At 40.1% G+C, this 18449-nt stretch overlaps 1 protein-coding gene across 1 annotated transcript; it reads right to left on the minus strand.

The window, feature by feature from the left end:
- Window positions 1-17103: 17103 nt before the first annotated feature.
- On the minus strand, window positions 17104-18004 carry LOC107983390 (taste receptor type 2 member 104-like). The gene has a single exon (XM_016996881.2). The coding sequence runs from the start codon at window positions 18002-18004 to the stop codon at window positions 17120-17122; it is 885 nt and encodes a 294-aa protein (XP_016852370.2). The 3' UTR covers window positions 17104-17119.
- Between the last annotated feature and the right edge of the window lie 445 nt (window positions 18005-18449).

Below are 18449 nucleotides of genomic sequence, written 5' to 3' on the forward strand. Positions count from 1 at the left end.
CTATTAATGCACTCACATTTACATGTTTTTGAACTTCTGGGTTGGCAGAAGCTGGGGCTAACAGTGGGGGCTCTGTCCGCTCCCCCAATTCAAACCTGCGGCCTTTCGGTCCAGAAGTTCAGCAGCTCAGCGCTTTAACATGCTGTGCCATCAGGGGATATTATTTCCTAAAGGTTGTGAATATACAATATTTCTGATTGGTTTTTTTTTGTCTGTTGGAGGCAAGTATGAATGCTGCAATTAGGAAAAATGATTAGGATGTAATGGCCTTGCAGATTTAAAGCCTAGCTGTTTCCTCCCTGAGTGATTTTTTTGTTGGGCGGTGTTAGCTGGCCCTGATTGTTTCCTGTCTGGAATTACCTTGTTTTCAGAGTGGTGTTGTTTGTGATATTTTATGTGCTTCTATTGTCTGTGGCCCTGAGAAAACAGAGGATTTGCCAGACTTTGATGATGGGAATCGTTTGTTGGGAGGTGTTAGCTGGCCCTGATGGTTTTCTGTGTGGAATTCCCCTATTTTCAGAGTGTGGTTCTTTGTTTAGTGTTCTGATTTTAGAGATTGTATTGTTCTGTTTTATTATACCACATTAATTTTTATATATTCTGATTTTAGTGTTTTTGAATACTTGGAGCCAGATTGTATTCATTTTCACGGTTGACCGCAACACAATAATAATAATAATAATAATAATAATAATAATAATAATAATAACAGTAATGATAGTAATGATAGTAATAATAATGACTTTGGTAATACATAGTGCTTCACTGCCTTCTCAGCTTCCTTTCTGGAAGAATCCTTTCTTGGGAGGTGTTAGCTGGCCCTGATTGTTTCCTTTGTGGAATTTCCAATTTCCTTGCTTTATTTACTTTCTTTATTTCTTTATTACTGTCCTGATTTTAGAGATTATATTGTTCTGCATTATTCTATCCCAGAAATTATTTCATATCAAAGTAGAATCTCACTTATCCAACATTCACTTATACAATGTTCTGGATTATCCAACACAGTCTGCCTTTTCATAATCAATGTTTTTGTAGTCAGTGTTTTAAATTCATTGTGATATTTTACTGGTAAATTTGTAAATACAGTACAGTAAAGTCTCACTTATCCAACATAAGTGGGCTGGCAAAATGTTGGATAAGCGAATATGTTGGATAATAAGGAGGCGTTAAGGAAAAGCCTATTAAATATCAAATTAGGTTATGATTTTACAAATGAAGCACCAAAACATCATGTTAGACAACAAATTTGGCAGAAAAAGTAGTTCAATACGCAGTAATGCTATGTAGTAATTACTGTATTTATGAATTTAGCACCAAAATATCACGATATATTGAAAACATTGACTACAAAAATGCGTTGGATAATCCAGAAAGTTGGATAAGCGAGTGTTGGATAAGTGAGACTCTACTGTAATTACTACATAGCATTACTGCGCGTGGAACTACTTTTTCTGTCAAATTTGTTGTATAATATGATGTTTTGGTGCTTAATTTGTATAGCGATTACCTAATTTGATGTTTAATCAGCTTTTCCTGAATCTCTTCTTATTATCCAATATATTTACTTATCCTGCCGGCCGGTTTATGTTGGATAAGTGAGAGTCTACTGTATATTGATAATCTTATATTATCTGCTTAGAACTGGATTATATGAGGCCCCTTCTTCACAGCTGAATAAAATGCACACTGAAGTGGATTATCTGGCAGTGTGGAGTCAAGATAATCCAGTGCAAAGCAGATAATATAAGATTATAAATGGGTAATATAGCTGTGTGGAAGGGCCTTGAGTCTACACTGCCATATAATCCAGTGCAAATTAGATAATCTGTGGAAGAAGCCTAAGTGAGCCTTAAATTTGCCTGTCCCCTAACTGAAACCTGGCTGTCCCTTGGTTGCTAGGCAACGAAGTGGGCAGAGATTAGCCCTCTAAACTGGCAGCAATTGGATAAAAACAATTATTGCTCTCCCTCTAATTAGGACTTTCTTTTTCTTTTCTTTTTGTTGTATCAACCCTGAGGCATGGGTGATGGGTTGTGTTGTCAAATTTCGAGGTTGGGGGGCCTGTACTTTTGTTGTTTTGTGCGTTGCCGTGATGCCATCACTCTTTTATATATATAGATGGACTGCACTGGCAAAGATTTTCATTTAAATATGGAGGGAAAACAATTATGAACCATGGCACAGGGGAGGAAGGGGTGGCGGAGGTGACACCATTGCCATCATAGACCTTAAAATCTAACCCTTTCCTTTTGTTAATCCAGGAAATCCATCCAGATTATCCCCAATTTCCTTTTGCCCACCATTTATATAGGCAGTTGGTTCCATTATTACTAAATGACATTTACTGTCCAGATGTTTCTTTTAATCTACAAAATCTACACTCTTGGAATGTAAAACCATTAGACCTGGTCCTACCTTCTCAAGCAACACAGAACAAACCAGCTCCTTCCTTCTGTTGCAATCCTTGTGATGTTAATAGAGTACAATCATGTCCCTCCTCAGTCTTTTCTTCACCTGGACAAATTCCTTCAAACATTTCTCATATGCTTTGTTCTCCATACCTTTTATCAACCTTCCCCCACCTTTTCTGCCCTTCTCTGAACTAAACTCCAACTTCTCTATAGGTAAAGGTAAAGGTTTTCCCCTGACATGAAGTCTAGTTGTATTCAACTCTGGGGGTTGGTGCTCATCTCAATTTCTAAGCCGAAGAACCGGCTTGTCCGTAGACACCTCCAAGGTCATGTGGCCAGCAAGACTGCATGGAGTGCCGTTACCTTCTCGCTGGAGAGATTCTGCGTGTGTTTCCACAAAGAGATGATCAAAAGAACATTTGCAGTTATGGTGATGATGAAATTCATGGAAGCAACACTTAAATGAAGAGGACGAAAAATAAAAAGTGAGGCTTGGCATCTTTTGCTGATGTTCACTGGCAGGCTCCCTGTCAGATTGCACTGCTTTTTTTCTACCTATTGATAGAAAACCTATTGATCTACTCACATTGGCATGTTTTCGAACTGCTAGGTTGGCAGAAACTGGGGCTAACAGCGGGTGCTCACTCCACTCCTGGGGTTTGAACCTGGGACCTTTCGGTCTGCTAGTTCAGCAGCTCAGTGCTTTAATACACTTCGCCACCGGGGCTCCAGTTTGTAGTTAGGAGCTTTCAAATTTCACAGTCCTGCACCTATCGCCACTTGCCAATCACCATGGGACTTTTGTTGGTTCATTCCGCTCCCGGATTCAAACCGCCGATCTTTCGGTCAGCAAGTTCAGCAGCTCAACAGTGTAACCCACTATCCTTCCTAAAATTAGATGCTCAGAACTGAACACAATACCCTAGCTAAGTCCTGATTAGGCCAGAGTATAGCGGAAGATAGAATATATATATTTGACCTTTTTGAAAGAAAGGGACAATGTTTGCCCTTCTCCAGTCCTCTGATGCTTCTCCTATTCTTTCAAATGAAGACAAATGGTTCAAAGAGTACATCAGCATGTTACTTCAGTATTGCATCACACTTTTCGGGCCCTGCAGAATGTAATTAACTTAAGTCTACTAGATTATTCCTGAGGACCAACATGGTGAAATGGTTTGAGTATTGAACTTTGATTCTGGAGAATAGGATTTGAATTACGGATTAGCCATGAAAATTCACTTGGTGACCTTGGACAGAGACTTTATTCTCCTTTGGCCAAAAGAGGATGTTAGTAGAGTCTGCTCTCCAAAGACTGACGTAAGTGCAATGTCAGTCTTTATTTATTTAAAGCATTTTGACAATTGTTTAAAACTAAGAAACTATGCCACGTCAGCTATGGATTGGTCTAAATAAATGCTGGCTAGGATCGGTTCCCTGATAGGTTCAGAAGCACAATCCATCATTGCTGCTGATTGGCTCCAGTCATGGAGTAATGGGATCTGATGGTGCTGTTTCTGCATGGTCAGAACAGGACAACCAGTGCTGAGGGTGTTGACACACTTTGAGTAGAATCTTCTGGGAGTGGGCCTGATTTGGCAACCAGTATGAGGAAAGATTCCCAGGAAAATACTAAGATAAAATGTAGAAAAAACAGTGTGGCCTTTCCTAAGCCCATTGTGAAGAGATCAGGGTTATTTCTGGACTAAATGTTTAAGCATGAGGTGTGGGTTGTGTATTTAGTACTTGTGCAAATTTTGGTGAGTTCACTGAGTAGCCACTCTGAACTGGGGAAAAGGTTGTTGTGGGCACCATTGCTAGTGCTTATGGGGCTATTGGTTTTGGGAATCAATTTGGGGTTCTGGTACTTTGATATCATATTAAAAATGTGGAAATGGGGTAATAGAAAATTTCCCAGAAACTACATTTTTAGACAAATATTCACCAGTTCAGATTCCTTCCTGCTCCAGAATCGAGCATGGTGGACACACTTCATTTTAAAATTAAAACATTGCAAACCAGTACAATAACATTTGGCTCTGTTGTCTCTCATGGTGCCAATAAAGCAACAGGAAGTGCGATGTGCTATGTCAATATTATTTGATGCTCCTATATCTGATTACAGATCTAATTTACTCTGATTTTACTGCATGTAATTTTCATATTTCCTATCCGGAATATATGGAAAAAGTCTGTCATATATCAACAAGTGATATGTCCACTTATACCTAGGGTATTTGTCAGAATAAGACATGTTAACTCTTTTGCATGTTAAAACTCTTGGTGTTTTTAAAAATGTAAAAACTTGTAAAATCAGTGAATGACCAAAACGTTCTGAAACTTGACAGGCTTAAAGTCATGTTGCCTACAAGTGTGCCAAGTTTCATCCTGATAGCCATAAACAAGACAGAAAAATGAGCCTTGAAATTTTCTCCATTGCAACTAATGGAACAAATCTTAACAAAGGAATTAAAAAGCTTCAGAAATTCGGAATTACAAACGAGACCTCTCCAAATCTTTATGAAATGAAGCAGGGGCCATACAAATCTCCAAAACGAATTACTAATCAGATTTCATCCGCTTTGCAGACCTCTACTGTACATTCCTGCTAGTCTTCCTCCTCTTTACTGAATCTTCTGACACTAGACAAAATCACACTATCTAGCTACGAAAAGGTCACACTGTCTCATCCTCAATGGAAGGCAAGTATCCTTTGCCAAGAAAGCAATGTTATAGAGTTGTCACACACTGGAAACAACTTGAAGGCATAAACAGCAGTAAAGTAAGTCCTATTTCCCTGCCGGGTTGTTGTGTGTTTTCTGGGCTGTATGACCATGTTCCAGAAGTATTCTCCCCTGACGTTTTGGACATCTATGGCAGGCATCCTCAGAGGTTGTGAGGTATCTCACAACCTCTGAGGATGCCTGCCATAGATGTGAGCGACAACCGATCTAATTTACTCTGATTTTACTGCATGTAATAGGTGCATGCCATAGATGTGGGCAACAACATAAAGGTGTTGTCTGCAACCTTCCTCTAATGCCTAGCAATCATGACTTGAGGCTTGAGGAAAGAGTGTGTCTCACCCAGGCAACATCTTATTAAGGACTGAGGGAGGGCAAACCTCCTCTGCTACAGGATGTGCCTTCTTTGAGGCAGCCCAGAACTCTGCTTAGTGCAGCCACCCAAACCTCCAGCCAAGCTATTCTGCTCTGCTGAAAAATCCCTGCCAACAAATGCCAATGGCAGAGGCTGCACAAATTGTAGGGTGTCTCCCTGGGGCAGAGGCATAGCAATGGGGACCCTGGAAAAGGGGAGGGGAGGGAGAAAGGAGGGAAAGGCCTATTCCCCCCCATTAGAAACCTGCCTCCTACCTCACACTGAAGCAAAGAGCACAGCCTCAAATAGCCTGCAGCTCTATCCCTGTAAACCGCCCCTACTAAGTCTGGTCTCCTCCATCAGGGCCTTCAAATCAACACCACCCAATGCCTTAGGCTTTGCCTGCCAGTTACGGGTGGGCCAAGTTGGTTGCTTGTGCTATATCAGCTCTTGTTGGAAGTAATAACAGTGTAAATAAATTGTCAAAATTTCCTTGTGATAGTTCTTGCAGTTCATTATTATTTATTTACTAGCTGTGCCTGGCCACGCGTTGCTGTGGCGAAGTCTGGTGGTCTGGGAAATAAAGTATTGAGGAATTGGTGGTAGTTAAGGTCAAGGGTAAAGGTTTTCCCCTGACATTAAGTCCAGTCGTGTCTGACTCTGGGGGTTGGTGCTCATCTCCATTTCTAAGCCGAAGAGCCGGCGTTGTCCGTAGACTCCTCCAAGGTCATGTGGGATGACTACATGGAGCGGCGTTACCTTCCCGCCGGAGCAGTACCTATTGATGCACTCACATTTGCATGTTTTCGAACTTCTGGGTTGGCAGAAGCTGAGGCTAACAGTGGGGGCTCTCTCCGCTCCCCCAATTCAAACCTGTGGCCTTTCGGTCCAGAAGTTCAGCAGCTCAGCGCTTTGACACGCTGCGCCATCAGGGGATATTATTTCCTAAAGGTTGTGAATATACAATATTTCTGATTGGTTTTTTTTGTTTGTTGGAGGCAAGTATGAATGCTGCAATTAGGAAAAATGATTAGGATGTAATGGCCTTACAGCTTTAAAACATGACTGTTTCCTCCCTGAGTGAATTTTTTGTTGGGAGGTGTTAGCTGGCCCTGATTGTTTCCTGTCTGGAATTCCCTTGTTTTCAGAGTGGTGTTGTTTGCGATATTTCATGTGCTTCTACTGTCTGTGGCCCTGAGAAAACAGAGGATTTGCCAGACTTTGATGATGGGAATACTTTGTTGGGAGGTGTTAGCTGGCCCTGATTGTTTCCTGTGTGGAATTCCCCTGTTTATTTACTGTCCTGGTTTTAGAGATTATATTGTTCTGCATTATTCTATCCCAGTAATTATTTCATATTAAAGAAGAATCTCACTTATCCAACATTCGCTTATACAATGTTCTGGATTATCCAACGCAGTCTGCCTTTTCATAATCAATGTTTTTGTAGTCAGTGTTTTAAATTCATTGTGATATTTTAGTGGTAAATTTGTAAATACAGTACAGTAGAGTCTCACTTATCCAACATAAAGGGGCCGGCAGAACGTTGGATAAGCGAATATGTTGGATAATGAGGAATTAAGGATAACCCTATTAAACATCAAATTAAGTTATGATTTTACAAATTAAGCACCAAAACATCATGTTAGACAACAAATTTGTCAGAAAAAGTAGTTCAGTACACAGTAATGCTATATAGTAATTACTGTATTTATGAATTTAGCACCAAAATATCACGATATATTGAAAGCATTGACTACAAAAATGCGCTGGATAATCCAGAACGTTGGATAAGCGAGTGTTGGATAAGTGAGACTCTACTGTAAATACTACATAGCATTACTGCGCATGGAACTACTTTTTCTGTCAAATTTGTTGTATAATATGATGTTTTGGTGCTTAATTTGTATAACGATTACCTAATTTGATGTTTAATTGGCTTTTCCTGAATCCCTTCTTATTATCCAACATATTCACTTATCCTGCCGGCCTGTTTACGTTGGATAAGTGAGACTCTACTGTATATTTCTAATCTTATATTATCTGCTCAGAACTGTATTATCTGAGGCCCCTTCTTCACAGCTGTATAAAATGCCCACTGAAGTGGATTATATGGCAGTGTGGACTCAAGATAATCCAGTGCAAAGCAGATAATATAAGATTATAAATGGGTTATATAGCTGTGTGGAAGGGCCTTGAGTCTACACTGCCATATAATCCAGTGCAAATTAGATAATCTGTGGAAGAAGTCTAAGTGAGGCCTAAATCTGCCTGTCCCCTAACTGAAACCTGGCTGTCCCTTGGCTGGTTGCTAGGCAACCAAATGGGCAGAGATTAGCCCTCTAAACTGGCAGCAATTGGATAAAAAAAATTATTGCTCTCCCTCTAATTAGGACTTTATTTTTCTTTTCTTTTTGTTGTATCAACCTTGAGGCGTGGATGATGGGTTGTGTTGTCAAATTTTGAGGTTGGGGGTGCCTGTACTTTTGTTGTTTTGTGAATTGCCGTGATGCCATCACTCTTTTATATATATAGATTTATTTACAGTATTTATGTTCCACCCTTCTCACCCCAAAGAGGATTCAGGGCGGATTACAATGCACATATACATGGCAAACATTCAATGCCATTATTAGACATACAACAAACACAAAGACAATAGGGGCAATTTAACATTTTCCAGCTTCTGGCTTCATGAGGGTATGCTTGATTCCAGCCACAGGGGAAGCTGCCACTTCATCATCCACTGTGATGCGGAGTCCTTTTGATGGTGGTACTTCCTCATGGCTCTTCACACGGGAGTTTTATGGTGTCATAAAGTAAGTTAAATTCGCCTCCCTGCATTCAGTGGTGCCAGTTCTGAAGGGACTTGTTTTAATTTGGCTTCACATACACTTAGCATGGGGATTAGTTAACCAGTTAAAATTAAAGAGTAAACCAGGTTTTTTTAACACCCCCCCCCCCCCCCCTCGTTGGCTACAGCTCTGGCTATAATGCATTGATCTTCTCTTCCAAGGGAGCTACCAATTTGATGTGTGCATGAGTAGAGTTACGGGGAAGGGGATACCAAAACCAACCAAAGTCCCATGGTGATTGGCAAGTGGCGATAGGTGCAGGACTGTGAAATTTGGAAGCTCCTAACTACAAACTGGAGCCCCGGTGGCGAAGTGTATTAAAGCACTGAGCTGCTGAACTAGCAGACCGAAAGGTCCCAGGTTCAAACCCCGGGAGTGGAGTGAGCACCCACTGTTAACCCTAGCTTCTGCCAACCTAGCAGTTTGAAAACATGCCAATGTGAGTAGAGCAATAGGTACCGCTCCAGGGGAAGGTAACGGCGCTCCATGCAGTCATGCCGGCCACATGAACTTAGAGGTGTCTACGGACAACGCCGGCTCTTCGGCTTAGAAATTGAGATGAGCACCCACCCCTACACATGACTGGACTTATCGTCAGGGGAAACCTTTACCTTTACCTTAACTACAAACTGGCACATGGGCATGGTGAATATGGATTCTCCCAGTCGCTCTGGATATCGTCACTCCAGGTGCTGAGTGACAAGCAGTGTTATTTTCGTGCCTAGTGGGCACCGCAAATCAGAGATCAAGAGGGCAAAGTAAGACTCATGATCAAGCAGAAACAATTTTAGTACCTTTTGGGCATGCACCTGCATCCATGTCTCTTGGTACTAGTTTTAATTTACAAGTACTGAAATAATGGAGACTGAATTCAAATATTTATGATTCAAATTGTTTCCACTCATTTGAATATAGTAAATCTTCAATTGTGCAGAGATCATCTATTGTGAAGAGAATCTTCTGTCTAGCTGAAATTGATGAATCTTTTATTATTCTTCAGCTTTGCAGTGGGAATTTGACCCAGCTCATTCCTTAGGCAGAGGGTGATCCAAGAGACTGCAGTTCTGCTCTTGTGGAATCCTTTCATGTTTTTATATGCTTAAAGAAAATAATAAATCCTGAAAAGATGGAGCAGAATACATATCATGCTGCCAATTTTTTCTGTTTGGTCAACTCTCATCAAGATCACATAAATAGTTGAAATAAATGAATAGACTACTACATATTTTCTGCTTTTATCAGCTGTGGTAATTGTGTTGATTTTTAGCTCCTGCAGATTGACATGTGGAAGTCTCTAAGTAAATGATGGCAGTTAGCTTTGTTTCCAGAAAAATATTTTATAATTGGGAGAAACAGTCAGAATAACCAAAAATTCAACTCAATTTATTCATTCTGTATATTCAGGACTGTCAAATACACATAATTCATCCTCACATGTTTTGTGATCATTGTCAGTCTCGACATTTGGAAATTCAATTGTCTTTTTCTCTTTGGAGACAGGAAATGCATGTCCGGTGCCCTTTCTCTTTATTAAGCCTTTGATCTTATATTTAAAGTACGAATTAACAGGGCTTTCAGTTTTGGGTTGGTCAAGATTAATATTATGGTGTGTGCTGAAGGAAATGTGGTAAAAGGGATGTCAAATAAAAAACTCTTACCAGTAAAGGTGTACTCAAAACGACTTGAAAAAATTAGCAAACTTGTGAAAAATAAAAAGTAGAACAAAATATAACACACCAAAGGCTTCATGATAGTAATATGGATCTGAGTACTTAGGTCTTTTGCAACAATACCACTCTTTTTCAGATTCTGTGTGTGTTTCCACAAAGAGGTGATCAAAAGAACGTTTGCAGTTATGGTGATGATGAAATTCATGGATAAAACACTTAACTGAAAAGGATAAAAAATAAAAAATAAGGCTTTGCAGTCCATTCTTTGGGTGATGTTCACTGGCAGGCTCCCTGTCAGATTGCACTGCTTTTTTTCTTCAGCGTATCTCCAGAAGAAGGGAACGGGGATGACCACAAGACTAATCACTGACACTCCAAGCAGTCTAATTGAGAGCACATTGATCCTTGGCTTCAACCAGAATAAAAAGCGGTTGGCAAAGTTGGTGACCTTCACACAATAGAAAACACTAAGCCATGAAGCACACCAGAGGCTGGCCATGCTAGAAAACATACAGGCAAAGCTGACAGCTTCATAGGCAGAAGTATACATATAGGTGTCACCAATGCTAACTTCTAAAACATAGTAAAGTCCAAAGGTTACATGCAGGGCCGGCCCTAGGTATTTTTCAAGTATAGGCGAACAGAATTTTGGCGCCCCCCCCCCCAAACCAATCACTGAAAAATAAAAGCGTTGGATAAGCGAAAATGTTGGATAATAAGGAGGGATTAAGGAAAAACCTATTAAACATCAAATTAAGCACCAAAACATCATGTTTTACAAAAAATCAACAGAAAAAGCAGTCTCGACTGCACTCCCGTATGTTTTGCACCTGAAGCGACCGCTTAATTCGCCTCATTGTTAGACCGGCTCTGGTTACATGCAAAAAAAACTCTGGAGATACTCAAACTAGTCAAGAGTAAATCAGAAACGGCCATCTTCCTGTTTTGGAGCCATCGGTTCCCACTCACAACTATGATAAATCCATTTCCAAAAATGGAAACCATGGATATACTTCCTACCACGGTGCATCTAAAGATGCCCAATGGAGAAATTAAGTTATTATCCATTACTGCCACTTTCTGAGGAAAATATCTGAGAAGAAGTACCTGATTCTGATTGTTTCTGTTTTAGGTCTGCTGGAGAAAACGGCTCTATGGGGACTTCTTGAATGGTTATAGCATGCAATAGAAAGAAATGCAAATAGTAGTAGAATTCTGTTACTAATGACCTAACTCTCAAATAATGTCCCATTGGGGCATATAGAGACTCAAATAACTTGTAATTTGCCTCACAAATAAAAGGGAACAATCCAAGAATAATGTAAGGGCATGGAAAAATGTTGCAGGAGAATATTGTCAAGTTCAAGAGCAGTTCTTTCATTCTCTAGCAAAGTATACAATTATTATACTTTTTTGTCTGCCGAAGGCTTCTGTGCATATTTGGCATAAAGTCTTCTTTTCTAACATGCAAACAACAACAGCAGCAACAGGAGGAACATGAAATGATTATAGATAGAAGAAGACAGTAGTATTTGCAAATGACATTCAGCACAGTTTTGAAAAGATGTTTTACAAATTTGGGTTAAAAGAAATATTCAAAAATTTGGCATAAAAGAATTATAGTAGAATGGACTGCACTGGCGAAGATTTTCATTTAAGTATGGAGGGAAAACAATTATGAACCATGGCACAGGGGAGGAAGGGGTGGAGGAGGTGACACCATTGCCATCATAGACCTTTCAATCTAACCCTTCCCTTTTGTTAATCCAGGAAATCCATCCAGATTATCCCCAATTTCTTTTTGCCCACCATTTATATAGGCAGTTGGTTCCATTATTATTAAATGACGTTTACTGTCCAGATGTTTCTTCTAATGTTCAATCAAAATTTACACTCTTGGAATGTAAAACCATTAGACCTGGTCCTACCTTCTCAAGCAACACAGAACAAACCAGCTCCTTCCTTCTGTTGCAATCCTTGAGATGTAATAGAGTACAATCATGTCCCTCCTCAGTCTTTTCTTCACCTGGACAAATTCCTTCAAACTTTTCTCATATGCTTTGTTCTCCATACCTTTTATCAACCTTCCCCCTCCTTTTCTGCCCTTCTCTGAACTAAACTCCAACTTCTCTATAGGTAAAGGTAAAGGTTTTCCCCTGACATGAAGTCTAGTTGTGTTCAACTCTGGGGGTTGGTGCTCATCTCAATTTCTAAGCCGAAGAACCGGCGTTGTCCGTAGACACCTCCAAGGTCATATGGCCAGCATGACTGCATGGAGTGCCGTTACCTTGTGGGAGAAAAGGAATATGGTTGAGTCAGGGGTAATGGGATCTGATGGTGCTGTTTCTGCATGGTCAGAACTGGACAACCAGTGTGGAGGGTGTTGACACACTTTGAGTGGAATCTTCTGGGAGTGGGCCTGATTTGGCAACCAGGATGAGGAAATATTCCCAGGAAAATACTAAGATAAAACCTAGAAAAAACTGTGTGGCCTTTCCGAAGCCCATTGTGAAGGGATCAGGGTTATTTCTGGACTAAATGTTTAAGCATGAGGTGTGGGTTGTGTTTTAAGTGCTTGTGCAAATTTTGGTGAGTTCACTGAGTAGCCACTCCGAACTGGGGAAAAGGTTGTTGTGGGCACCATTGCTAGTGCTTATGGGGCTATTGATTTTGGGAATCAATTTGGGGTTCTGGTGCTTTGATAACATATTAAAAACGTGGAAATGAGGTAATAGAAATTTTCCAGAAACTACATTTTTAGACAAATATTCACCAGTTCAGATTCCTTCCTGCTCCAGAATCAAGCATGGTGGACACACTTCATTTTTAAATTAAAACATTGCAAACCAGTACAATAACATTTGGCTCTGTTGTATCTCATGGTGCCAATAAAGCAACAGGAAGCGTGATGTGCTATGTCAATATTATTTGATGCTTCTATATCTGATTACAGATCTAATTTACTTTGATTTTACTGCATGTAATTTTCATATGTCCCATCCGGAACATATGGAAAAAGTCTGTCATATATCAACAAGTGATATATCCACTTATACCTAGGATATTTGTCAGAATAAGTCATGTTAATTCTTTTGCATGTTAAAACTCTTGGTGTTTTTAAAAATGTAAAAACTTTTAACATTTTCCTAAAAATCAGTGAATGACCAAAGCGTTCTGAAACTTGACAGGCTTAAAGTCATAAATGTTGCCTACAAGTGTGCCAAGTTTCATCCTGATAGCCATAAACATGACAGAAAAAAGAGCCTTGAAATTTTCCCCACTGCTACTAATGAAAAAAATCTTAACAAAGAAATTACAAAGCTTCAGAGATTCGGAATTACAAAGGAGACCCCTCTGAATCTTTATGAAATGAAGCAGGGACCATCCAAATCTCCAAAACGAATTACTAATCAGATTTCATCCGCTTCGCAGACCTCTACTGTACATTCCTGTCAGTCTTCCTCCTCTTTACTGAATCTTCCGACACTAGACAAAATCACACTATCCTGTTATGACAAAGTCACACTGACTCATCCTCAATGGAAGGCAAATATCCTTTGCCAAGAAAACAATGTTATAGAGTTGTCACATACTGGAAACAACTTGAAGGCATAAACAGCAATAAAGTAAGTCCTGACTATTTCCCTGCTGGGTTGTTGTGTGGTTTCCGGGCTGTATGGATACCGTGTTTCCCCGAAAATAAGACAGTGTCTTATATTAATTTTTTCTCCCAAAGATGCTCTAGGTCTTATTTTCAGGGGATGTCTTATTTTTCCATGAAGAAGAATTCACATGTATTGTTGAACAAAAAATTGAACATTTATTATGTACTGTACAGTAGTTGTCATCATAAACCAGTATAACCAGACAAACTGTGAATCCTATCAAGAATTTCTTGTTACTACCAATATTTCCATGTACAACACTTTATGTTACGTACATTTACCGATCCTGCATGCTCTGGTGTTCTGTTCAGTGGGCATGCTTCCAAACAAAAACTTTGCTAGGTCTTACTTTCGGGAGAGGCCTTATATTTAGCAAATCAGCAAAACCTCTACTAGGTCTTATTTTCTGGGAATGTCTTATTTTGGGGAAAACAGGGTCTGTTCCAGAATAATAATAATAATAATAATAATAATAATAATAATAATAATAATAATAATAGACTTTATTTATACCCCGCCACCATCTCCCCGTGGGGACTCGGGGCGGCTCACAATGTTACAAAAGTAACAGCATAAATACATTAACAATACACACAGTTTAAAACACAAGAAGATGACAAAGCAAGTTAAAACAAAGATTTAAACAACAATAATAATATCAATAGTAATAATATCAAACAACCACCAATGCGATTCAGTCAACTTCAAAGGTGGGGGGACTATAGCAGCAATATAAGATAAAATCATTAGATTAAAATATCCCAGTGAAAGGAACCTAATAATATTCAGAATAGAATTATAATTATAATGAGGCTGGTCATCCAATGGCTGTCTCTCCAAAGGCCAGCCCAAACATCCAGGTTTTCAATTGTTTCTTAAAGTATGCTCTCCTGACGTTTCGCACATCTATGGCAGGCATCCTCAGCGGTTGTAAGGTATCTCACAACCTCTGAGGATGCCTGCCATAGATGTGGGCGACAACAGATCTAATTTACTCTGATTTTACTGCATGTAATAGATGTATGCCATAGATGTGGACAACAACGTTAAGGTGTTGTCTGCAACCTTCCTCTGATGCTTAGCAATCATGACTTGAGGCTTGAGGAAAGAGTGTGTCTCACCCAGGCAACATCTTATTAAGGACTGAGGGAGGGCAAACCTCCTCTGCTACAGGATGTGCCTTCTTTGAGGCAGCCCAGAACTCTGCTTAGTGCAGCCACCCAAACCTCCAGCCAAGCTATTCTGCTCTGCTGGAAAATCCCTGCCAACAAATGGCAGAGGCTGCACAAATTGTAGGGTGTCTCCCTGGGTCAAAGGCATAGCAATGGGGACCCTGGAAAAGGGGAGGGGAGGGAGAAAGGAGGGGAAGGCCTATTCCCTCCCATTAGGAACCTGCCTCCTACCTCACACTGAAGCAAAGAGCACAGCAGGGGGTGGATCAGCCTCAAATAGCCTGCAGCTCTGTCTCTGTAAACCGCCCCTGCCAAGACTGGTCTTCTTCATGAGGGCCTTCAAACCAGCCCCCCCCCCCCCCTCGCCAGTTACAGGTGGGCCAAGTTGGTTGCTTGCACTATATCAGCTATTGCTTCAAGTAACGACAGTGTAAATAAATTTTCAAAAATTCCTTCTGATAGTTCTTGCAGTTTATTATTTATTTATTTATTTATTGTCAGTATTTATATTCCACTCTTCTCACCCCGAAGAGGATTCAGGGCGGATTACAATGCACATATACATGGCAAACATTCAATGCCATTATTAGACATACAACATACAGGCAGACAATAGGGACAATTTAACGTTTTCCAGCTTCATGAGGGTATGCTTGATTCCAGCCACAGGGGAAGCTGCCACTTCATCATCCACTGTGACGCGGAGTCCTTTTGATGGTGGTACTTCCTCATTGCTCTTCGCACTGGAGTTTTATAGTGTCATAAAGTAAGTTAAATTCGCCTCCCCGCATTCAGTGGTGCCAGTTCTGGACGGACTTGTTTTAATTTGGCTTCACATACACTTAGCATGGGGATTGGTTAACCAATTAAAATTAATGAGTAAACCAGGTTTTTTTAACACCCCCCCCCCCCCTCCTTGGCTACAGCTCTGGCTATAATGCATTGATCTTCTCTTCCAAGGGAGCTACCAATTTGATGTATGCATGTGTGGAGTTACCGGGGGGGGGGGGGGGATACCAAAACCAACCAAAGTCCCATGGTGATTGGCAAGTGGCGATAGGTGCAGGACTGTGAAATTTGGAATCTCCTAACTACAAACTGGAGCCCCGGTGGCGAAGTGTATTAAAGCACTGAGCTGCTGAACTAGCAGACCGAAAGGTCCCAGGTTCAAACCCCAGGAGTGGAGTGAGCACCCACTGTTAACCCTAGCTTCTGCCAACCTAGCAGTTTGAAAACATGCCAATGTGAGTAGAGCAATAGGTACCGCTCCAGCGGGAAGGTAACGGCACTCCATGCAGTCAGGCTGGCCACGTGACCTTGGAGGTGTCTAAGGACAACGCCGGCTCTTCGGCTTAGAAATTGAGATGAGCACCCACTCCTACACATGACTGGACTTATCGTCAGGGGAAACCTTTACCTTTACCTTAACTACAAACTGGCACATGGGCATGGTGAATATGGATTCTCCCAGTCGCTCTGGATATCGTCACTCCAGGTGCTGAGTGACAAGCAGTGTTATTTTCGTGCCTAGTGGGCACCGCAAATCAGAGATCAAGAGGGCAAAGTAAGACTCACGATCAAGCAGAAACAATTTTAGTACCTTTTGGGCATGCACCTGCATCCATGTCTCTTGGTACTAGTTTTAATTTACAAGTACTGAAATAATGGAGACTGAATTCAAATATTTATGATTCAAATTGTTTCCACTCATTTGAATATAGTAAATCTTCAACTGTGCAGGGATCATCTATTGTGAAGAGAATCTTCTGTCTAGCTGAAATTGATGAATCTTTTATTATTCTTCGGCTTTGCAGTGGGAATTTGACCCAGCTCATTCCTTAGGCAGAGGGTGATCCAAGAGACTGCAGTTCTGCTCTTGTGGAATCCTTTCATGTTTTTATATGCTTAAAGAAAATAATAAATCCTGAAAAGATGGAGCAGCATACCAATCATGCTGCCAATTTTTTTCTGTTTGGTCAACTGTCATGAAGATCACATAAATAGCTGAAAAAAATGAATAGACTACTACATATTTTCTGCTTTTATCAGCTGTGGTAATTGTGTTGATTTTTAGCTACTGCAGATTGACATTTGGAAGTCTCTAAGTAAATGAAAACCCAAAAGTAAACCCAAAATTCAGCTCAATTTATTCATTCTGTATATTCAGGACTGTCAAATACACATAATGCATCCTCACATGTTTCTCTTTGGAGACAGGAAATGCATGTCCGGTGCCCTTTCTCTTTATTAAGCCTTTGATCTTATATTTAAATGACAAATTAACAGGGCTTTCAGTTTTGGGTTGGTCAAGATTAATATTATGGTGTGTGCTGAAGGAAATGTGGTAAAAATGATGTCAGATAAAAAACCCTTACCATTAAAAGTGTACGCAAAACTGCCTAAAAAAATTAGCATACCTGTGAAAAATAAAAGGTAGAGCAAAATATAACACAACAAAGGTTTCATGATAGTAATATGGATCTGAGTACTTAGGTCTTTTGCAACAATACCACTCTTTTTCAGATTCTGTGTGTGTTTCCACAAAGAGGTGATCAAAAGAACGTTTGCAGTTATGGTGATGATGAAATTCATGGATAAAACACTTAACTGAAAAGGATAAAAAATAAAAAATAAGGCTTTGCAGTCCATTCTTTGGCTGATGTTCACTGGCAGGCTCCCTGTCAGATTGCGCCGCTTTTTGTCTTCAGTGTAACTCCAGAAGAAGGGAACAAAGATGACCATAAGACTAATTACTGACATTCCAAGCAGTCTAATTGAGAGCACATTGATCCTTGGCTTCAGCCAAAGTAAAAAGCAGTTGGCAAAGTTGGTGACCTTTACACAATAGAAAACACTAAGCCATGAAGCACACCAGAGGCTGGCCATGCTAGAAAACATACAGGCAAAGATGACAGCATCATAGGCAAAAGTACACATATAGGTGTCACCAATGCTGACTTCTAAAACATAGTAAAGTCCAAAGGTTACATGCAAAAAAATTCTGGAGATACTCAAACTAGTCAAGAGTAAATCAGAAGCGGCCATCTTCCTGTTTTGGAGCCATCGGTTCCCACTCACAATTATGATAAATCCATTTCCTAAAATGGAAACCATGGATATACTTCCTACCATGGTCCATCTAAAGATGCCCAATGGAGAAATTAAGTTATTATCCATTACTGCCACTTTCTGAGGAAAATATCTGAGAAAAAGTACCTGATTCTGATTGTTTCTGTTTTAGGTCTGCTGGAGAAAACAGCTCTATGGGGACTTCTTGAATGGTTATATCATGCGACAGAAAGAAATGCAAATAGTAGTAGGATTCTGTTACTAATGACCTAACTCCCAACTAATGTCCCATTGGGGCATATAGATACTCAGATAACTTGCAATTTGCCTCACAAATAAAAGGGAACAATCCAAGAATAATGTAAGGGCATGGAAAAAAGTTGCAGGAGAATATTGTCAAGTTCAAGAGCAGTTCTTTCATTCTCTAGCAAAATATACGATTATTATACTTTTTTGTCTGGCAGAAGGCTTCTGTTCATATTTGGCATAAATTCTTCTTTTCTAACAT

Source organism: Anolis carolinensis, chromosome 2, assembly GCF_035594765.1.
Source record: "Anolis carolinensis isolate JA03-04 chromosome 2, rAnoCar3.1.pri, whole genome shotgun sequence".
Classification (NCBI taxonomy): domain Eukaryota; kingdom Metazoa; phylum Chordata; class Lepidosauria; order Squamata; family Dactyloidae; genus Anolis; species Anolis carolinensis.

Coding starts and splice junctions, on each gene's coding strand:
- LOC107983390 (XM_016996881.2), bottom strand. CDS start 18,004: ATGGTAGGAAGTATATCCATGGTTTCCATTTTAGGAAATGGATTTATC.